The following is a 22743-nucleotide window of genomic DNA, read 5'->3' on the forward strand; positions in this document are numbered from 1 at the left end:
TAAAGTATTCCCAGAATCAAAAAAATATCTGTCCACAGAAGGTTTGATCGCTGGGGCCCCCACTGCGCATTGTACTCAACTGTTTAATTCCCATAGGCTTTGAATGGAGCGGCAGTGCACATGCTTGACCTCTACTCCATTCAATGTCCCCCTCACTGCGGTCGAGCATTAAGGAGGAAAAGGGGTTCAGGTCCCCCATTCTAATGAGCACTGGGGGTCCCAGCGATCAAAAAATTATCACCTATCCTGTATATAGGTGATAATTTTTGATTCTCGTACTAACCCCTTTAAGGGAGGTATGAGTATCATGTTCCTGGTGAATAGACCCAAAGCTGTTACCTTGGTGCCCGAGGCAAAAGTTTCAGAATGTGTCCCCCAACCCTAATTCCACACTTTACGGCCCTGCTTGTTACTTGTTATTTATTATAGCCCAGGGTCAGCCTAAGGGCGGATTCACACGAACGTGAATTGCGTCCGTGCAGGCCGCATGGTTTCATGCGGCTCGCATGGACCAATAGAAGTATATGGGGCAGTATAGACAATCCGTGCTTTTTGCTCAGCGTTTGTCCGCTGCGTAAAAAGCGCGACATGTTCAATATCTCGGTGTATTTCGCGCATCACGCACCCATTGAAGTCAATGGGTGCGTGAAAACCACGCAGGTCGCACGGAAGCACTTCCATGCGAACTGCCTGTTTCGCGAAACAGCTGTCAAAAGGATGAATGTAAACACAAAAGCACCACGTGCTTTTCTGTTTACAAACATCCAAATGGCGTGTCAATGATGGCGGCTGCGTGAAAAGCACGCAGCCGCGCATCATATGATGCCTCACGGAGCAGGTAAGTGGCTTTTGCGCAGGCAAAACGCCGCGTGATTTGCGTGCGCAAAAATGCCATGGTCGTCTGAATCAGCCCTTAAAGGGGTTGTACAGGATTAGAAAAGCATGGCTGTGCTCTGAAGATACAGTACCACACCTGTCCATGGGTTGTCTCTGGTATTGCAGCTCCGCTGCAAAACCTTGTCAAAATTGTAGCAAAAGTGCTACCTTGTAAAATAATAGACTTTGTAATATTCCTACATTTTCAAATCTCCTTAATTACCTGGCCAACAGTGTCTGATGATCTCCGTCACGCCAGTGTTTACGTTGTAGTACTATGTGTGAGGCCCGTGCTCGCAGACCGCTGGCATTCCCCACTCACCGGCAGCGACAGGACTCTTGAGAACTTGCCGGGGTCTCCCTCCCCAGAGACGCCGGCGCACAAAGATCTCTCCTCTGGCCGATGTCCAGAGGATCTGCGTGCTCGTCCCTTGCCTTAAAGGGCCAGAGTGCAAACCAGGAACATCACCCCTGGCCAATCCCAGCACACCGGAGCCTGTAAGAAGAACTCTGCCCACTGCCTCATTGCCTGAGCAATGTTGTGTCTAACCCTGTGTTGGTCTGCAAAGGTTTCCAAGCGTTCTCCTGTATCTGGTGTCAAGTCTAGTTTCCGTGATGACTTCAGTATCCATGTCAAGTGTCCGTGACGACTTCACTGTCCAGGTGTCCGGGCCAAGCCCAGTGTCCGTGACGACTTTACTATCCATGTTCGGGTCAAGTCCAGTGTCCGAGACGTCTTCTCTATCCGTGTCCAGCACAAGCCAGTATCCGATAGTCTGGCACAAGCCTTTTATCTAGGTACTCTCATCCTAGTAACTGTTGTTTGACATTCATTTGACCAGCTGATACTCCGTTACAGCAGAGTGGCACAGTGGATCCACATTCCCCACAGTCGTGACACTATGGATGAACTTAAAGAGAACCGGTCAGTAACTTTGCAGCCTTTTCTAAGGGCACTCCTATTGCAGCGGTCTGTCACTTATGTCTGATAGTTTAGTGATTTTTGTGAACTTACATGAACAACGTTGGCTTGCTTGCATCGCGCTAGAAGGAAGTACGCCAGACGCCTATCCTGTGGCTATGCCACAATTGTGTGAGATGGAAATGTCGTAATTATGGATGACCTATTAACATGCCACAACATAAACACTAAAGTAGAAGGGATCAATGTAGAACAGGAAAGTAAAGTTTGAAAGGTTATACAGTGGAGGAAATAAGTATTTGATCTCTTGCTGATTTTGTAAGTTTGCCCACTGTCAAAGACATGAACAGTCTAGAATTTTTAGGCTAGGTTAATTTTACCAGTGACAGATTATATTTTAAAAAAAACAGAAAATCACATAGTCAAAATTATATATATTTATTTGCATTGTGCACAGAGAAATAAGTATTTGATCCCCTACCAACCATTAAGAGTTCAGCCTCCTCCAGACCAGTTACACGCTCCAAATCAACTTGGTGCCTGCATTAAAGACAGCTGTCTTAAATGGTCACCTGTATAAAAGACTCCTGTCCACAGACTCAATTAATCAGTCTGACTCTAACCTCTACAACATGGGCAAGACCAAGGAGCTTTCTAAGGATGTCAGGGACAAGATCATAGACCTGCACAAGGCTGGAATGGGCTACAAAACCATAGGTAAGACGCTGGGTGAGGAGACAACTGTTGGTGCAATAGTAAGAAAATGGAAGACATACAAAATGACTATCAATCGACATCGATCTGGGGTTCCATGCAAAATCTCACCTCGTGGGATCCTTGATCCTGAGGAAGGTGAGAGCTTAGCCGAAAACTACACGGGGGGAACTTGTTAATGATCTCAAGGCAGCTGGGACCACAGTCACCAAGAAAACCATTGGTAACACATTACGACGTAATGGATTAAAATCCTGCAGTGCCCGCAAGGTCCCCCAGCTCAAGAAGGCACATGTACAGGCCCGTCTGAAGTTTGCAAATGAACATCTGGATGATTCTGAGAGTGATTGGGAGAAGGTGCTGTGGTCAGATGAGACTAAAATTGAGCTCTTTGGCATTAACTCAACTCGCTGTGTTTGGAGGAAGAGAAATGCTGCCTATGACCCAAAGAATACCGTCCCCACTGTCAAGCATGGAGGTGGAAACATTATGTTTTGGGGGTGTTTCTCTGCTAAGGGCACAGGACTACTTCACCGCATCAATGGGAGAATGGATGGAGCCATGTACCGTCAAATCCTGAGTGACAACCTCCTTCCCTCCACCAGGACATTAAAAATGGCTCGTGGCTGGGGCTTCTAGCACGACAATGACCTGAAACACAGCCAAGGCAACAAAGGAGTGGCTCAAAAAGAAGCACATTAAGGTCATGGAGTGGCCTAGCCAGTCTCCAGACCTTAATCCCATCGAAAACTTATGGAGGGTGCTGAAGATCCGAGTTGCCAAGCGACAGCCTCGAAATCTCAATGATTTTCAGATGATCTTCAAAAAATAGTGGGCCAAAATTCCATCTAACGTGTGCAAACCTCATCATCAACTACAAAAAACGTCTGACTGCTGTGCTTGCCAACAAGGGTTTTGCCACCAAGTATTAAGTCTTGTTTGACAAAGGGATCAAATACTTATTTCTCTGTGCACAATGCAAATAAATATATATAATTTTGACTATGTGATTTTCTGTTTTTTTAATATAATCTATCTCTCACTGGTAAAATTAACCTAGCCTAAAAATTCTAGACTGTTCATGTCTTTGACAGTGGGCAAACTTACAAAATCAGCAAGGGATCAAATACTTATTTCCTTCACTCTAGTTATTTATCAGTCATAGGCAGTTTTTGGGGATTTTCATTATTTTTAGAAAACCTCATTAAAAAAAAAAAAACCAGGCCACTTTAAACACCTGCTTGGGTATATTTCATGAGTACATTTTGACTCATAATTTTTTTTTTTTTAGGATCGCAGCAAAAGAACACGTATTTAAATATATACCCTTAAAGCCGTTTTCCCATCTTGGACATTTATGGCGTGTCCACAGGATGTACCACAATGTCCGATAGGTGTGGGTTCCTATCTCTAGAATGGATCCCTCTGACCCCTGTGCTACCTTATTCGTCTCCCGCTGCTCCCCTGCCACTCTCTGACCAGGTGGTCAGGAGCACAGGAACAGCCGAGCTCGCTGAGCTACACTGCCACTGCAACTCCCATAGAAGTGAATAGACATCCTATGCTGTTTCCATAACTCATATTCACTTCTATGGGAGTTACAGAAACAGCCTATCTCAGCGGTTTCCGTACACCTAGTCAAGATAGCGGCCGGGGAGCAGGAGAAGGTAGGACTTGTGGCCGAGGCAGCCGTTTGGGTCCTAGAGGTGGAATACTGCCATTGTTTTGTTTCCCCCTCCCCCTTAACCCCTTCCCGCCCAATCACGTACATTTACGTGATTAAGGCTGGTGGCTTTCCACCTTTTCACGTAACTGTACGTCATGGAGATGAAGCTGGCTCAGGAGCTGAGCCAGCGAGGTATCGGCCAGGACCGGAACTAGCATCCGATCCGGCCGATTAACCCCTCACATGCTGCGTTCAATAGAGATCGCAGCATGTGAGGAGTTTATCGCCCCCGGCAGCCCAGCAACGTGATCGCTGGGTTGCCGGTGGCTGCAAAGGCGATCGGAGGGCTAATACTTACCCCCCGATCAGCCTGTAATGGAATCCTCCTATGCCCCGTCGTCGGCGGGGCCCAGGAGGCTTCCGGTACCATCGGCAAGATGGCGCCGGCTCAGCTTCCGGCTCAGAAGCTGAGCGGGCGTCATCAGCAGTGGGTGTCCGCTGTATGTTACAGCGGACACCTCGATCTATCGCCAGGAACCAGAGCTAGCTCCGATTCCTGGCATTAACCCCTTCGATGCAGCGATCCATTGTGATCGCTGCATCCTAGAGGTTTGTAGCAAATCGGCAGCCTTGCCACGTGATGGCAAGGCTGGCGACTGCTACTATGGCAACAGGAGCCCTAACAATGGACTCCTGTCTGCCATTACGTAAGCTGATTAGGCCCCGCCCAGAGGCGGAACCTGATCGGCTTGCTGTCAGTGAACAACTGACAGTTCCAATACATTGCACTACATAGGTAGTGCAATGTATTAGAACATCAAACAAACAGTTGGACATTCAAGTCCCCTAGTGGGACTAAAAAAAAGTGTCAAAAAAAAGTCAAAACAAAAGTTGTAAAACATACAATAAAAGTTTCAAATAATAACACAAAACACAATCGCCTTTTTTCCCTTATCAAGTCATTTATTATTGAAAAAAATAATAAAGCCATACATATTTGGTATCGCTGCGACCGGAACGACCTAAACTATAAAAATATGATGTTATTTATCCAGTGCAGTGAACGCCGTAAAAAAAACCCTCAAAAACACTGCCATAATTACTGTTTTTTTGGTCACCGTCTTCCAAAAATTGAAATAAAAAGTGATCAAGAAGTCTCATGTATCCAAAAGCAGTACCTATAAAATCTATACCTCGTCTCGCAAAAAACAAGCCCTCACACCGCTCCATTGACGAAAAAAATGTAAGAGTTATGGCTCTCACAACATCGCGACAGAAGAAATACATTCTCTTTCCAAAAGTAATTTTATTGTGCAAAAAGTTATAAAAAAGTTCTATAAATTAGGTATCGCCGGAATCGTACTGACCCGCAGAATAAAGGTAACATGTAGTTTATAACGTACGGTGAACGCTGTATATATAAAAAACAAGCTATGGCAGAATTGCTGTTTTTTTGTCACCTTGCCTCCCAAAAAAAGGATAACAAGTGATCAAAAAGTTGCATGTACCCCAACATGGTACCAATAAAAGCTACAGCTCGTCACGTAAAAAAAGAGCCCTCGTACCACTACGTCTATGAAAAAATAAAATAAGTTAAGGCTCCAATAATTCAGGAAAGAAAAATATGCAGTTGTGCCGGCCCGAGGGAAACATTTCTTCTGTTTCAAAAGGCGATGTATCAAGGCTCTAAAATTAGGGAACCAGGAAGGGGAGAGCCCAAACATATCCGCTGGAAGCGAGGGCGTCCGTATTATACCAGGACAACACTTTCCCGGCAAAATTCCCCAAACTGCAAAGGTGCAGAGTGTGGACCAAAAGGGGGATAAGGAAGGACGCCAGTTATCAGTGCGACACCGGCCTGTGCAGAAAGGATCGATCACAGCGTAACACACATCTATGGATCATTTTATTATATTTTTTACCTTATTATAAGCAAATTCCACGCTCCAAAAGCCAAATGGCGCTCCCACCGATCTGAGCCCTACAGCATGCCCAAACAGCTGTTTATGTCCACATATATGGCATCGCCATACCCGGGAGAACCCTTTTAACAATTTTTGAGGTGTGTGTCCCCAGTGGCACAAGCTGGGCACGACATATTTGACAATGAATTGGCATATCTAAGGCAAAATTTTAATTTGTACCTTCGGCAGCGCAATCATTTATGGAAAAGACACGTGGGGTGAAAATGCTCACTACACCCCTTAATAAATGCCTTGAGGGGTGTAGTTTCCAAAATGGGGTCACTTCTCAGGGGTTTCTTTTATTTCACATCTGAGCCTCTGCAATTGTGAACCAATACTTTATATGTCGCCAAATTAGGCCTCAATTTTACATGGTACTCTTTCACTCCTGAGCCCTGTCGAATGTCCAGGCAAAAGATTAGGGCCACACGTAGGGTGCTTCTAAAACCGGGAAACACCGCATAAAAATTGAGAGCTGTCTTGTTATGGTGGCACAAGCCGGGCACCACATATTGGCGTATCTAAGGAAAAATTCCCATTTTCACTCTCCCACATCGTGTGCACGCGAATTTCTGCAAAACACCTGTGGGGTTAACATGCTCACTACACACCTAGGTGAACACCTTGAGGGTGTTGTTTCCAAAATGGGGTCACTTCTGGGGGGGGACTGTTTTGGTTCCACAGGGACTTTGCAAATGCAACATAGCAACCAGAAACCAAATGCAGCAAAATCTGTACACCAAAAGCAAATGGCGCTCCTTCCCTTCTGAGCCCTGCCGTGTGTCTAAACAGCAGTTTATGACCACGTGTGGGGTATTGCCGTACTCCAGAGAAGTTGCTTTACAAATGTTGGGGTTCTTTTTTTCCTTTATTTGTTGAGAAAATTAAAAATTTGGAGCTAAAGCTACGTCTTATTGAAGAAAAAGGATTTTTTTTTATTTTCACTGCCCAATTCTAATAAAATCTATGAAACACCTGTGGGGTCAAAATGCTCACTACACCCCTAGATGTATTCCTCAAGGGGTGTAGTTTTCTCAATGGAGTCATTTTTTTTGGCGTTTTCACAGTTTTGGTCCCTTAGGGGCTTTGCAAATGCGACATGGCCTCCGCAAACCATTCCTGCTAAATTTGAGCTCCAAAAGCCAAATGGCGCTCTTTTCCTTTTAAGCCCTGCCGTGTGTCCAAACAGCTGTTTATTACCACACGTGGGGTATTGTTTTACTCGGGAGAAATTGCTTTACAAATGTTGCGGTGCTTTTTCTCCTTTAGTCCTTGTGGAAATTAGAAAAAATTAGCTAAACCTACATTTTCTTTGAAAGAATGTAGATTTTCATTTTCATGGCCCATTTTCAATAATTTCTGCAAAAAACCTGCGGGGTAAAAATGCTCACTATACCCCTAGATGGATTCCTCAAGGGGTGTAGTTTTCTCAATGGAGTCACTTTTTTGGCGTTTTCACTGTTTTGGTCCCTCAGGGGCTTTGCAAATGTGACAAGGCCTCCGCAAACCATTCCTGCTAAATTTGAGCTCCAAAAGCCAAATGGTGCTCTTTCCCTTCTAAGCCCTGCCGTGGGTCCAAACAGCCATTTATTACCACATGTGGGGTATTGTTTTACTCGGGAGAAATTGCTTTACAAATGTTGTGGTGCTCTTTCTCCTTTAGTCCTTGTGGAAATGAGAAAAAATTAGCTAAACCTATATTTTCTTTGAAAGAATGTCGATTTTAATTTTCACGGCCTACTTCCAATAATTTCTGCAAAAAACCTGCGGGGTCAAAATGCTCACTAGACCCCTAGATAATTTCCTCAAGGGGTGTAGTTTCCCAAATGGGGTCACTTTTGGTGGATTTCCACTGTTTTAGCACCGAAAGAGCCCTTCAAACCTGACATGGTGCCTAAAATATTTTCTAATAAAAAGGAGGCCCAAAATCCACTGGGTGCTCCTTTGCTTCGGAGGCCGGTGCTTCAGTCCATTACCGCACTAGGGCCACATGTGGGGTATTTCTAAAAACTGCAGAATCTGGGCAATAGATATTGAGTTGCGTTTCGCTGGTAAAAACTTCTGTGTTACAAAAAAAATAGATTAAAAATGAATTTCTGCAAAAAAAAAATTACATTTGAAAATTTCACCTCCACGTTGATTTAATTTCTGTGAAACATTTAAAGGGTTAAGAAACTTTCTAAATGCTGTTTTTAATACTTTGAGGGGTGAAGATTTTAAAATGGGGTGATTTTTTTGCGGTTTCTAATATATAAGGCCCTAAAAGACGCTTCACAACTGAACTGGCCCCTGTAAAAATAGCCTTTTGAAATTTTCTTGAAAATGTGAGAAATTGCTGCTAAAGTTCTAAGCCTTGTGATGTCATAGAAAAATAAAAGGACGTTCAAAAAACTATGCAAATATAAAGTAGACATATGGGGGATGTTAGTTAGCAACAATTTTGTGTGGTATAACTGCCTGTCTTACAAGCAGATACATTTACATTTAGAAAAATGCTAATTTTTGAAATTTTTCACAAAATTTTGGTGTTTTTCACTGATAAATATTGAATTTATCGACCAAATTTTTCCACTATCATAAAGTCCAATGTCTCACGAGAAAACCATCTCAGAATCGCTTTGATAGGTAAAAGCATTCCGGAGTTATTACCACATGAAGTGAAATATGTCAGATTTGAAAAAATGGGTCTGGTCTTGAAGGCCAAAATGAGCTTGGTCCTGAAGGGGTTAAATAAATGAAATGATCATTTATCAACTTTATTTCGTGTTAATTTACTCAACTTGTCTAAATCTTTATATTAAATTTAGTTTGAAGATCTGAAAAAATGTAAGTGTAACAAATATGCAAATATAGAAGAAAGCAGGATGCCAATTACTTGTGTCCTATTTCTATGATAACTAAGAATGCAGAATTCAGCCAAAACATTAAAACCACCTGCCTTATATTGTGCATCCCCCCCCCCCCCCCTCTGTGCCGCCAAAACAGCTCTGACCCATCGAGGCATGGACTCCACAAGACCTCTGAAGGTGTCCTGTGAAATCTGGCACCAAGACGTTAGCAGCAGATCCTTCATCGATCAGACTAGTTTTTCCAGCACATATAGGCTCGGTCGGATTGAAATCTGGGGAATTCGGGGACCAAGTCAGCACCTTGTTCCTATCATGTTCCACAAATTCCTGAAAATGTTTGCAGTATGGCACTGCCATTAGGGAATACCGTTGGTATGAAAGGGTGTACTTGGTCTGCAATAATATATAGGTAGGTGGTACATGTCAGAGTAACATCCACATGAATGCTGGGACCCAAGGTTTCAAAGCCGAACATAACCCAGAGCATCACATTGCCTCCGGCCGCTTGCCTTCTTCCCATAGTGCATCCTGGTGCCATCTTTTCCCAAGGTAAGAGACGCATACGCACCCAACCATCACGTGCCCATTGTAGGCGCTTTCAGCAGTAGACGGGTCAGCATGGGCACTCTGATCAGACTGCAGCCATGCAGCAGGCTGTGGTGTGTTCTTAGGGTATGTTCACACTGGTTTCAGGCGTATTTTGGGGCGTTTACGCCTCGAAAACCGCCTGAAAAAACGGAAGCTGAACGCCTACACACATCTGCCCATTCAAATCAATGGAAAAACAGCATTTAGTTCATACAGGGCGTCTTTTTACGCCTGTTTTAAAAAATGGAGCGTAAAAAGACGCTCCGTAAAAAGAAGTAGCATGTCACCTCTTGAGGCGTTTTTTGGAGCTGATTTTCCATTGAACACTATGAAAAACGCCTCAAAAGAAGCTCCAAATTAAGGCTATGTTCACACGGAGTATTTTGACGAGTTTTTTGACGCGGAAACCGCATCGCAAAACTCTGCAAAAACAGCCCGAAAATGCCTCCCATTGATTTCAATGGGAGGCGTCGGCGTCTTTTTCCCGCGAGCAGTAAAACTGCCTCGCGGGAAAAAGAAGCGACATGCCCTATCTTCGGGCGTTTCCGCCTCTGACCTCCCATTGACTTCAATGGGAGGCAGAGAAAGCGTATTTCGCTGTGTTTTATGCCCGCGGCGCTCAATGGCCGCGGGCGAAAAACTCAGCGAAAAACTCAGCGAAAATCGGCGTGCAGGGAGAGGAAAATCTGCCTCAAACTTCCAAATGGATATTCCTCCTGCAAAATACTCTGTGTGAACATAGCCTAATAAAAGAAGCTCCATTTTCAGCTTCAAAAACGCCTGAAAATCAGAGGCTGTTTTCTCTGAAACCAGCTCCGTATTTTCAGACGTTTCTTTTTCTAAGCGTGTGAACATACCCTAAGGCTATGTTCACACAGAGTTTTTTTGCAGGCGGAATTTCTGCCTCAAAATTCCGTTTGGAAGTTTGAGGCAGATTTTCTTCTCCCCGCACGCCGCGAAATACGCTTTCTCTGCCTCCCATTGATGTCAATGGGAGGTCAGAGGCATAAACGCTTGAAGATAGTGCATGTCGCTTTTTTTTTACTGCTCGCTTGAGAAAACCGCCCCCGCCTCCCATTGAAATCAATGGGAGGCATTTTAGGGCCGTTTTAGACGAGTTTTGCGGCGCGGTTTCCGCGTCAAAAAACTCTGTATGAACATAGCCCAACACCTATCATAGCCAGAATGAACTTTTTTAGCAATTTGTGTTACAGATCTGTCGGATCAGACCAGTGTGCTAGGCTACACTCCACACGCACCTCAATGAGCCCTTGGGCACATCCGACCCTGTAGCTGGTTAGCAGATTGTTCTTCCTTTGATTACTTTCAGTAGGTACAAACTGCAACATATTGGGAGAACCCTAAAATGCCTGCTCTTTTGGAGACGCCGTTTTACCCATCACAATTTGCAGATTCTTCCATGATCACTTTTTGTTGGTACTAACTGCTCCATATCAGGAGCACCCTAAAAGAAGTGCCCTTTTAGCCATCCCAATTGGGCCCCTGCCAAAGTCACTCAGATCCTCACACTTGCCCATTTTTCTTGCTTTTAAGGGTATGTTCACACGGCTTATTTACGGACGTAATTCGGGCGTTTTACGCCTCGATTTACGTCCGAAAATGCGGCTCGATAGCGTTGGCAAAAATCTGCCCATTCATTAGAATGGGTCTTACGATGTTCTATGCACACGGTCATTTTTTTTACGCCCCGCTGTCAAAAGGCGGGGCGTAAAAAAGACGCCCGAGTCAAATAAGTGCCTGTCACTTCTTCAGACGTAAATGGAGCCGTTTTCCATTGACTCCATGGAAAACCAGCTCCATTTAACGTCCGTAAAGGACGCCGCAAAAAGCGCCTCAACATGCCATTAAGGCTGAAATTACGGTGCTGTTTTCTCCTGAAAACAGCCCCGTCATTTCAGCCGTTACGGACGCTGCCGTGTGAACATACCCTAACACATCAACTTTAACAGACTGCTCACTTGCTGCCTAAGGCCCTGTTCAAACAACCGAATTTTGATTCTGATTTCGAATAATCAATTAGACAAGACAAACTTTTTTAACCCTTTGCTGCTAGGATAATTCACACATTTGAAAGACAAGTATAAGCTGAATTATAAAATATAGAAATCATACACCCTCATACCTATATTTTCTGAAACATTCTGAAAGTGCCACCCAATGTGCAATTATGGTCATCTTCATGCAATTTTGCATCAAAACGTAACATTTCATAAAAAAAAATTAAAAATGCATAAGAATCCATGTTTGTGGCTAAGCAGAGCCGTAGACACACAAATCTTTCTAAAAATTGAAGTTCAAGATGTGCAAATTCATACATATCAGTTATGTCTAAGTCTACATTAATATTTCACAAAATAATCAAAACTGAAGAGAACAAAATCTCTGCATTCCTAACGACGGTAAGGGTATGTTCACACGGCTTATTTTTAAGCTAAAATAGGCCGGTCATTAAGGGGTTAAAGGGCTTAATGGGATATGTCATAAATGTCTGATAGATACAGGTCCCAGCTCTGGGACATGCACCTATCTCGAGAAAGGGGTTCCCGATCCCTGTCCCGGTGGAGAATGAACAGAGAGATGGCCGCGTCTCTCTCTCTCTTGATTCCTATGGGAGTTACGGAAACAGCGGAGGCCGCTTTTTTTTTTAAACAATTCCATCATAGGAATCAATAGGGAGGAGCGCACATGCTTGGCCACCTCTATGTTCACCACCTGGTTGTGGCAGCCACCTCACCAGATGGGATTGGGGTCAGGTGCCCCTCATTCTCGAGATAAGTGCGGGTCTCGGAGCTGGGACCCGCATCTATCAGACATTTATGGTTTATCCGTGGATATGCTATAAATATCTAAGGTGGGCTAAAAAGTCACACTTATTTATCAGCTCTAAAAGAGGGACATTCAAGAGCAAAGAAGGACTTTCCCTCCAAATAGAGGACGCGTTTTGTTCTGAAGCAGAGGACAAGTAAAGCCATGTCCTGGCATTATAATGGGTACATGTAACCAGCAGCACACTGAAGATAACTTGTTAACGGTGGCCATTAACTTAGAAGTGAAAGTATGTTGTACCGCTGATGTCTAACACAAAATGGCTCCGTGGCTGCAGACAGGATGTTAGCACACAGTTTTCGCTCTTGTAATGGAATTGTGTTCCCTAGGAAGTGACGTATTTCACGCCCCTATTTCTGATTGGCTGTGTTCGTGTCAGGTTACCCGGGTCAACACGCCGGCCAGGTAGGTCTGCTTCTAGTGCCACTGCAGCCCGGGCAGCAGAGTATAAGGTAGTGATATGTGGCAATATGTATACATAGGAATGCTGGGACGTGTGGCAGAGGTGGGCATCGTACTGGATACTAGGATTGCATTGCACTAGTGAGTGCCCCGCTGTATTTCCTCGTTTAGGGTTATATGAGCCGGTCTCACTGCTGTCATGTGATCCTGGCGCTGATCTCATAGCGTTTTATAAACCTTCAATGGTTTCTAGTGCATTCCTCACACTACCTGTAAAAGTCAGGTGACGTGTCAGATGTAAATACCTTTATAACTTGTGTGAAACGACAACTCTCATCATACACAGCTATCAGGACACGCTGGGAGTTGTGGCTCTTTTGCTGTTGTAGAACTACAAGTTACAGACTGCTAATTTACTGTAATGTATTTATCCAAGTGACCACATTTTCATATACCTCAGTTCTAGTAAATGATTAATGGGGTGCAATCTTCACTGCACAGGCCACACCTACTTCACTTGGTTTCGCCCATAGTAATACGTTTCCTCCTTATGCATGGTGTTGCAATGTTGGACATTTCTAGTGGTGTGATGGACTCTGCATCCGCTGTGGTTATACCTGCACGAGTTTCTAACCCATTGCAGAGTGGTACATTACTGTGTGCATTTTTTTTTTTTTTTTTACAAATTATTAAATGACTGATAACATTACCCCTGAAGTCACAACTCCCCCCCGGTAGATTTAAGGCGGCCTCTTCTGAAAAGTTTTTGGAAAACATCTGAAAAGCAACTGGAGGAGCTGAATGGCAACTGCTTTATTAGACTCCTGAATGGCAAATCTGCCGGTTCCTATATTGCTGACGGCTGAAATGGCGGCTGCAGTTGTTTTCACCCCGCTATCCCATAAACCGGTATAAGGCCAGGGCCACACACACCATTTTAATGCAGATTTTGGCTCCGTTTTTTTAGTCAAACAGGAGAGGACACCAAAGAATGGAGATGCGTCAGTCTTTTCTATACACCTCTTCTTTCCTTTAGATCCATTTCTGGCTTTGGTTAAAAAAAAAACTGCACCAAAAAACTGCATCAAAACTCTGTGTGTGATTTTACCCTAACTGAGGTCTGAATAGGATACACACCGATCAGTCATAACATTAGAACAACTGACCGGGGAAGTGAATAACATGGATTATCTCGTTACTATGACGCCTGTCAAGGGGTGGGATAGATATACGGTATTCGGCAGCAGGTCGACAGTCAGTTCTTGAAGTTAATGAACTGGAAGCAGGAGAAATGGCCAAGTGTAAGAATGTGAGCGGCTTTGAAAACGGCCAAATTGTGATGACCGGGTCAGAGCATCTCCGAAATGTCAGGTCTTGTGGGGTGGTCCCGGTATTCAGTCGTTGGCTACACGGCTTGCCTTTTATATATTAGTATGATGATAATGTTCAAACTGCTATAAATGATTCCGAATATTAGAAGTTACCTCCGAGTTCCGTGGTCTGCGCGCGGCCTCGTACTTTTATGTGGTCATGGAACGCTTCAGTGGCTTCTAATCTTGTTTTAGAAGGGGAGTATATTATCCCATAAACCATTGAATGAGGCCTGAAGCAGGCGCCTGTATGTCACAGGAGGAGGATATCTTTTCTGATCAGTCTTGAGGCCCATGTTATGAAGGAAAATTCATTATAGCACAATATGTAAAAGGCAAAAAACAAAACAGGAAATTTACTTTATTTTACTCAAAATGATTTACATACTCGTGATTTATAAAAGTGTTGTTTTGTGTTTATATACTTAACGTTTACACTATAGATCATATTGGCCTCCTCAGTGCACGGACACATGCACACGACCTTGTGCATGCCGCCATAGTTTTCATTTTTCATGAGTCTGCGTTTAAAAAAACAAAACACATCCAGTGCCGAATTTTTTTTTTGTTATACCATACGCTGTATGGCACCATATTACACAATACTATTATGGCCGGGAATGCATATGAGGCCTTTTTCTGTGAGTGGTGTGAGCAGTGGTTAGATCATGTGACTGCACAGAACCTAAATGTATGGGGACAGTGCGACCCACTTAAAGGAACAGTGTCACCCCAAAAATTTTTTTTTACATCAGTTTGATTTTAGTGTTTTATGAAAAACTTTTATATTTATTTGTTTGTTTTGTGTTTTACTTTTTTTTATTTTTACACTTTTTCTTTCCTATGGGGGCTGCCACTTTTTTTTTCCATTTCTGTATGTGTCGATTAACGACACATACAGACATGGAATACGGCACATACAGTCCCATAGTGAATGCGAACGGGGCCTGTTCCATCCACTATGGTGTACGCCGTCTGTGTGGGAACGGCGCATGCGCCGCTCCCACACAGTCCAAGTTGAAATGTGCGCCGTCCGGCGCCATTTTCCTGTGGACCGGAAGTCGCGGCCGGACAGTAAGATTACTACTTCCGGTCGCGTCTTCCGGACTTGTGCACTTGGAGCAGCATCAGCAGACAGACCGGAGGGAGCGGCGGCGGCAGGAGCAGGTAAGTTATATCTGTGTATGTACGTGTTTTAGTGTGTGTTTACTACTGTATGTAACCCTACTACACTGTGTGTTAGCTCAAAAAATGGCGACACACAGTGTAGGAGGTTTGACCGTTCAATCCCCTCGTTTATCCCGGCACTAGCCAGGATAAAGGAGGGGGGGGATTCTGTGAGCTCACTAGAGCGAGTGAGTTTTTTCCAATTTTGCAGCATAAAGCAATGTGGTTGCTTTACCACATGCAATGCTGCAATTTTGGGAATTGCTCCATCTAGTGACCAGCGCTGGGAAATATTATAAATTAGAATCTAATTTATAATATTTCCTGACTCGTGGAAAAAAAAAATAGAACAATGTTTAATCACCCACACACTAATTGTTTAACTAAAAAAAAAAATTTTTTTTTTTTCTAGCAACACATTCCCTTTAACCCCTTAGTGACCACTAATACGCCTTTTTACGTGATTCACTAATGGGCTTTAGGCTAGGCTGACGCCTTTTCACGTCAGCCTAGTCTAAGTCCTGCACGGGTCTCCCGTGCAGGCAGGAGCCGGGGCTCTGCTGTCTGATGACAGCTGAGCTCCTGCTCCAACGCCCGCGATCGAAGTTTACTTAGATCGTGGCCGTTTAACCCGTTAAATGCTGCCGTCAATAGCGACCGCGGCATTTAACTTTGTTTACAGAGGGAGTGCGCTCCCTCTGTCACCCATCGGCGGCCCGCGAATGCAATCGCGGGTCTCCGATGGGGTGTCATGGCAGCCGGGGGCCTGATAAAAGCCCCCAGGTCTGCCCTGGACATATTCCTGTTAGGACGCGCCGGAGGCACGTCCTAACAGATTGCCTGTCAGATTTACACTGACAGGCAATAATGCTCTGGTATACGAAGTATACCAGAGCATTATAGCAACGATCGGAACATCGCACAGTAAAGTCCCCTAGTGGGACTAATAAAATAAGTCATCAAAGTGAAATAAAGATTATTAATAAAAAGTACAGTAAAAAAATAAATCCATTTTTTTCCATAAAAAGTGGTTTTATTTAGTAAAAGTGTAAAAAAAAAAAAAAGTACACATATGTGGTATCGCCGCGACCGTAATGACTCCATTAATAAAGTTAATATGTAATTTAAACCGCAAAGTGAACACCGTAAAAAAAAAACGCAAAAAACTATGGCGAAATTGCAATTTTTTTCCATTGCCCCCAAAAAAGTCATAATAAAAATGAATCAATAAGTCCCATGTACCCCAAAACAGTACCATTCAAAACTACATCTTGTCTCGCAGAAAACAAGCCCAAAAAATCACTACATTGATGGAAAAATAAAAAAATTACGGCTCTTGGAAAGCGACGATGCAAAAGCAAATAATTTTAGTTCAAAAGTGTTTTTATTGTGCAAAAGTCGTAAAACATAAAAAACCTCCACATATGTGGTATCTCCGTAATCGTACCGACCCATAGAATAAAGGTAACATGATATTTTCGTCGCATAGTGAACGGCGTCAATTTAAAAACGCATAGAACAATGGCGGAATTTCAGGTTTTTTTTATAATCCCCCCCCCCAAAAAGGTTAATAAAAGTTAATATAAAAATTATATGTACCCAAAAATGGTGCTATTAAAAAGCACAACTAATCCCGCAAAAAACAAGTCCTCATACAGCTATGTAGACGAAAAAATCAAAAAGTTATAGCTCTTTGAATGCGACTATAGAAAAACGAATAAAATAGCTTGGTCATTAAGGCCTAAAATGGGCTGGTCACTAAGGGGTTAATATATGTGATACACTCATTTGGAGTGTCGTGATGACCTGTTTTCGTACTGTATCATTTCCTGTTACCATTCCATTTCATTTGAAACTGAAACTGTGTTAGGCCTAGTTCACATCACGTTTAAGTTAAGCGTTTTAGCCAGGAAAGCTTCTGGCGTTCATGGTAAACATGTCCATAGGGTTACATTAGCCAACAGCAGACAAAAAAAAATGTCCTTTGTCTGGTATAGCGCAAAAAAAAACGGAACGGAACACAGTAAAAAAAAAATGTGTACCGCGCGGAATGTTTTTTAAACATTGCACCCATGGAAGGAGCAGTGACCAGCATAGGGGTGGAGGGTCGCATATAAGATGCAGTCATTGGGGTGGATATTAAAGACACGGACATGGGAGTATACAGGACTATAAGGCACGGTTAACCCTTCACATCAGGACCAAGCTGTGGCCTCTCTCTGATCTGCATTGAAGACCCCAGTCTCGGTCCTACCTCCTGCATCATATGTGCCCTTCTCGTTTTAATATCATCTGCCGGCTAAACCATCATCATCTTCTCATAACTGGTATCCAGTGCAGCTTGCCTGCTTAACCAGTTCAGGACCGGGCTATTTTGCGCCTTCAGGACCAGACACCGTTTAGCCATTTATAGCACGTGTTAGTTAAATGGCTATAACTTTTTTATTTGTTGGGCTAACGACGTGATTTTTGCGACTTTTTCCATAGACCATGCAGGTTTCATTTTTTATCGTTTTTATACACACCTTTTTTGCTATTTTAGAATTTTTTTGGGGGTGGGTATTTTATGTGTATTTATTATTATTTTTTTTTTTTTTTTTGCACTTTACTTGATTATTTTTTTATTACTATGGTCTGCCCCCCAAAGGTCAAAAAAGACGTTTGGGGAACTTTATATATTTTTTTTTCTTTCTTTTACACCATGTTTTTCCACTGTAACTGGAGCTGCACAGCAGCCCCATGTACAGGGGAAATCAGCCCTCTCATAGTGACGATTGTCACTAACTGGGCTGTGCTGGGTCTTGTAAGACCCAGCAGCAGTCTGTCAGTAACGGCACCCGGCGATCATGTGACCAGTCACATGATCACTGGGAGGAATAGAGACAGCGCCGCTGCTGCTGTCTCTATTCCTATACACCGCGTTCATTGAGCGCTGTGTAAAAAGAGATTGGAGAAGACAGAAGCAGTGAAAGCTGCTTCTATCTTCTCCTCAGGGTCCCCGGCAGTCACTGACAGCCGGAGACCCGACATTCAGCTGCCCGATCGCGCGGGCAGCAAATTAAAACCTGAGCCGTAAAAAGTCTATGGCTCGGGTTTTAAGAACCCTAACCGCAGGCTGTAAAAATACAGCCAGCGGTCGGGAACCAGTTAATGCCCTGGTCCATGCCTTGTGACAGGTGTCAGCCTCCATCTGTTTGCGGGGCCCACTAGTAGGATTGCACTAGCAGTCAAATAGCTGCACTGATATGTGGTGGGATACGGCAGTCACCCATGTACAGCCTGCCCTTCTGATCATTCACATAAGAGCATAGTGTCTGTTGCTGCAGGGTGTTGGCGGGGGTATGGTTCTTGAGCTTGCGCCGTACTTTTACAGCATGCTGCGGGAAGTATATCCCGCCATCGCCATAAATTCGCGTCTCTGACACACAGGATCCACCTGTTATCTATCACATCTAAATTATGTACAGAGTAAACATCATAAATTACGCTATAAATTTGTTGTGCAGGTTATTACAGTCGCAACGATATCTAATATGTGTATATTTTATGTATTGAGACTTATTTTAATTCTTATTGTAAAAAATGTGTATGTGTGGTTTTTCTTTTTACAGTTTTTTTTTATTTAACATTACTTTATTATTTTATTTTCTATTTTTAAACTTTAAAATACTGGCATATAACTTTATGCCAGTACATCAGCCTGGGTACACTGATAGTACACAGGCAGTTGTTAGGACATACCTAAGTGTGCTCTAACAACAGGAAATCTGGTTAGACAGCCCTGGAGTCCTTCAATGGACCCTGGGCTATCTGCCCATATAAGGTATGTCCCTCGATCGTGTCACAGGGATACCCCCCCTTTCTCATTTTCGCCCTCCCATGTTCTCTGTCTTCAGGGCCGGTGCCGCCGCTCATTAGTGCAGTGCCGGCTGCATCACATCTTGCTACTGACTAAATTAATGAGTTATAATACTAAGGCCCCGTGCACACGAACGTCCTTTTGTGGCCGCAATCCCCCCGAAAATCCACGGGAGAATTGCGGCCGCGTTAATTTCTATGGGCCCATGCACACGACCGTGGTTTCCACGGTCCGTGCATGGCCCAGGAGCCTCAGAAAATAATGGACGCGGCCATGTACACGGCCCGTGATCTGCGGGCGGCTCGCGGGGTGACACTCCGCGGCCGGCCGACCTGAAAATCACGGCCGTGCACATGGCTACGGTCGTGTTCATGAGGCCTAAGCTTTGCTGCTTCACAGCTTAGTATCAAAATACATGAATTTATTGAACATCCTTTTGATTCATCCTGCAACCCTATCGAAATATCGATACTATTTTTCAATGCTGTGCACCCTCAAACGGTTCAATACCGTGAATTCATGTATTTTGATACTAAACTGTATGGTCGTACAGCTTAGTATTGTAATGTATGAATTTACTGACTAGTATGATGTGATGGGTCTGGCGCTGCATTAATGTGCGGCGATGCCGGCCCTGAAGACCGAGAACATAGTGCACACTCTGCAAAGTAACCCCATGTGCTCTGTCTTCAGTGCCGGGCGCCTCACATCATGTTGATCGCACAGGCACAGCAAGTGTGCGCACGCTATTAGGAGTGGGGCAATGGCTGTAATACACAGCTGCAGTCCCGCTCTAATGGCGGAGATCAGAGAAACCTCTGATCTCCTCTGTTAACCCCTTGATTGCCGCAATCATAGCTGGCTGCGGCATTCAAAGGGAAAATGCGAAGGGTGGACCCCTTTTGATCACGTCACAGAGAATCTCTGTGACGTGATCGAGGGGCATATGATATATGGACAGACAGCACAGGGTCCATTGAAGGACCCCAGGGCTGTCTGACCATATTTCATGTTAGGGCATACTTGAAGGGGTTTTCCCACGAGGGACGTTTATGACATATCCACAGGAAAATAATTTAAAAAAAAGATAAGAAAAACTGGTTTTTGGATTTTTTTCTGCATTTTTGCCAAAATAAAAATGTATAGAAATGAAACAATAATGTGAATGTGCCAAAAAACGACACCTTCAGAAATTACAACTCGTCCTGCAAAAATCGAAGTCTCGTACAGCTATGTCACCCAAAAAATAAAAAAAGTTCTTAACGCCGGGATGCAAAGAGGAACAATCAAACAATTTTTCGGTCCTCAAATATGGTTCTGGTATCAAGAAACGCAATACTGCACAAAGTATCGGCATCGAAGTCTAAATTCTGGTATTGTGACAAACCTACTACTGAGACATCTGAAAAGTAAATAATTGGGACATCATTTTGTGCTGTGACTGTTGACTTGTTTTATAAATGTTAGATTATTGTACTTTTAGAATTGTATTCACAATTTGTTTTTAACAAGGGAATATCTATTTGTGTCTGAATGTTAATAACAGTTGTCGGGGGGAAGAGCAGAAGTAATCAGATTTGGGGGTCTCTGTAGTGAATATAGCAATTATATGACCAGGTTAAATTCAGTGTTTTAGTTTGGCTCTAGAATAGAACAGCTATATATATATATATATATATCTCCATCATGTAATGTACCGCTGCAGATGTGTAGGAATTTCGCCAGTTAGTGACCTTCATTCTGAAGGACAGAAAGGCTGTATGTATGCTAAGTAGTGCCGCGTCTCCTGTTTCAGAGCCATCTCAAGCTAGCAGTGTGTTGACTGGTTTTTGAGAGGCTGTTTATCAGCGATGTAACGTCAGATGTGTGGAAATCTAATGATTTATGTTTTTCGTCTGGTAACTGTGTAATAAAAGGTCAAACCTTCCCAGCAGTGTTGCGGTCAGTGTATGTACAATACAAAGATGAAGGCTTTTTATTTTTTGTTTGATTTTAGGTAATAAATACATTTTCCTTTGCTTTTTATAGAAGACATGGAAGAAAAGGGAGTCTCTCCCTTAAAGCACTTTGTGCAGGCGAAGAAAGCCATCACATCCATCTTTGATCAGCTGGTAGAATACATCAGTGAAGGCGTTACATTCGTAGAAGGTGAGGGGTTTTGAAAGTTCTTCTTAATGTGCTTTGGCCTGTGATTTATTTTTTATTTTTTTTAAATGTAATTTTTTAATTATTTTTTTTTAAATAGTAGATTTGCCTCTGTTTTCGCCCTTACTTCATGTGGTCATGCCTGCTATACGGTAAGGAGGACAAATGTAAAATGCAGAGACCACAAGCATCAGACATCCTAGAAAGTGCAGTATGTAATGGGCTTGAAGTGTGAAAGTTGCTGCAAACTGAAGCAGAGCAGCGACCTGTAGCAACCAGGTTAAAGCATTTAGTATCGCAGTGCAAGTTTTAAAACTACTTGATCTCATTGGTTGAAATGGAAACTGACCCCTTTTGCGGGTCTGTACTAGTATGTATGTATATATGTGTATTTGTGTTTTTTATTTTTATATATATATATATATACATATACCCACCCATTTGCTGATTTTAGATGTTCTGTTTTGTTTACACAGTGCAGTTGTAATGCAGTTTTCTGAAAGCATTTTTTTTTGTCATAACTGGATCCAAGAATGAGTAGAAAAATAAGTATTTGCTTTATACTTCTCACGATCCAATATCCAATCCTGTTTTGGACTAAAAAGAACATGAAAAAACTGCACTAAAAACTGTAGTTTGTTATTCATTCGTTGAATCCCCGAGTCCTGCACTGTCCCCACAGATACGTCACTAGTCGTAACACAGTGGATCAGTGCTGCATAGGTTAATCCCTTGATCGGGAGAGAGTCTGGCTGTGTTGGTTGGTATTAACGATCATGAACAACTGCGCTTTGGGGGGGTCCTACCTATTTTTTACTAAAAAGAAAAACAGAATCTCTACAGCCTTTTGTTTTTCCCATAGAAACCTATCGAAATCCAGAGCTAATAAACATAACCACTGAAGATGACCTAGGTGAGATTCAGAGTTATAAAATAAAGCTGGCTGGAATCGGTGAAGTCCTTGCACGAAGACACATGAAAGTCGCATTCTTTGGCCGGTAATTCTTTACGTTTTTAACTTCTTTGTAGTGAGGCTTCACTTAATAGAAATAAGACATTTCAGAGCCCAGTCAAATGTTAAAAACCGGTATTAGTAAAAGATTTCCGTGTCATGCACAGTGTGGCGCACAAAGCCTGTATGGAGGCCCACGGATCCTATGTGAATACATGCTACAGAGCCATAGGCAACTTGTGTGCCACCATATTATGGGGAGAATTCCTCTGTAATACAGTATCTGATGGAGCATGCCAGAAACGTTTTGTATTCTGTATAAAATTGGAGGCATACGGTAAAACAGTAGGGCTCTCATACGCCCCCTATGGGTGCTGTATTACTTGTCGGTAGCTGTTATACATAGTCATGTGCATCAGACC

The 22743-nt window shown here is 43.2% G+C and overlaps 1 protein-coding gene across 2 annotated transcripts in view; it reads left to right on the plus strand.

Moving 5' to 3' along the window:
* The first annotated feature begins 12732 nt into the window (after positions 1 to 12732).
* MFN1 (mitofusin 1) overlaps positions 12733 to 22743 on the plus strand; it is a 31881-nt gene continuing 21870 nt past the window's right edge. The window contains exons 1-3 of one of the 2 annotated variants that reach the window (XM_075861653.1): positions 12733 to 12831; positions 21253 to 21372; positions 22232 to 22367. In XM_075861653.1, coding sequence (XP_075717768.1) covers positions 21258 to 21372; positions 22232 to 22367 — 251 coding nt within the window. In that variant the 5' untranslated portion in view covers positions 12733 to 12831; positions 21253 to 21257. Of the gene's footprint in view, positions 12879 to 21252; positions 21373 to 22231; positions 22368 to 22743 lie in introns of both variants that reach the window. The other variant, XM_075861654.1, reaches the window with a different exon arrangement.

Source organism: Rhinoderma darwinii, chromosome 4 (genome assembly GCF_050947455.1).
Source record: "Rhinoderma darwinii isolate aRhiDar2 chromosome 4, aRhiDar2.hap1, whole genome shotgun sequence".
NCBI lineage: Eukaryota > Metazoa > Chordata > Amphibia > Anura > Rhinodermatidae > Rhinoderma > Rhinoderma darwinii.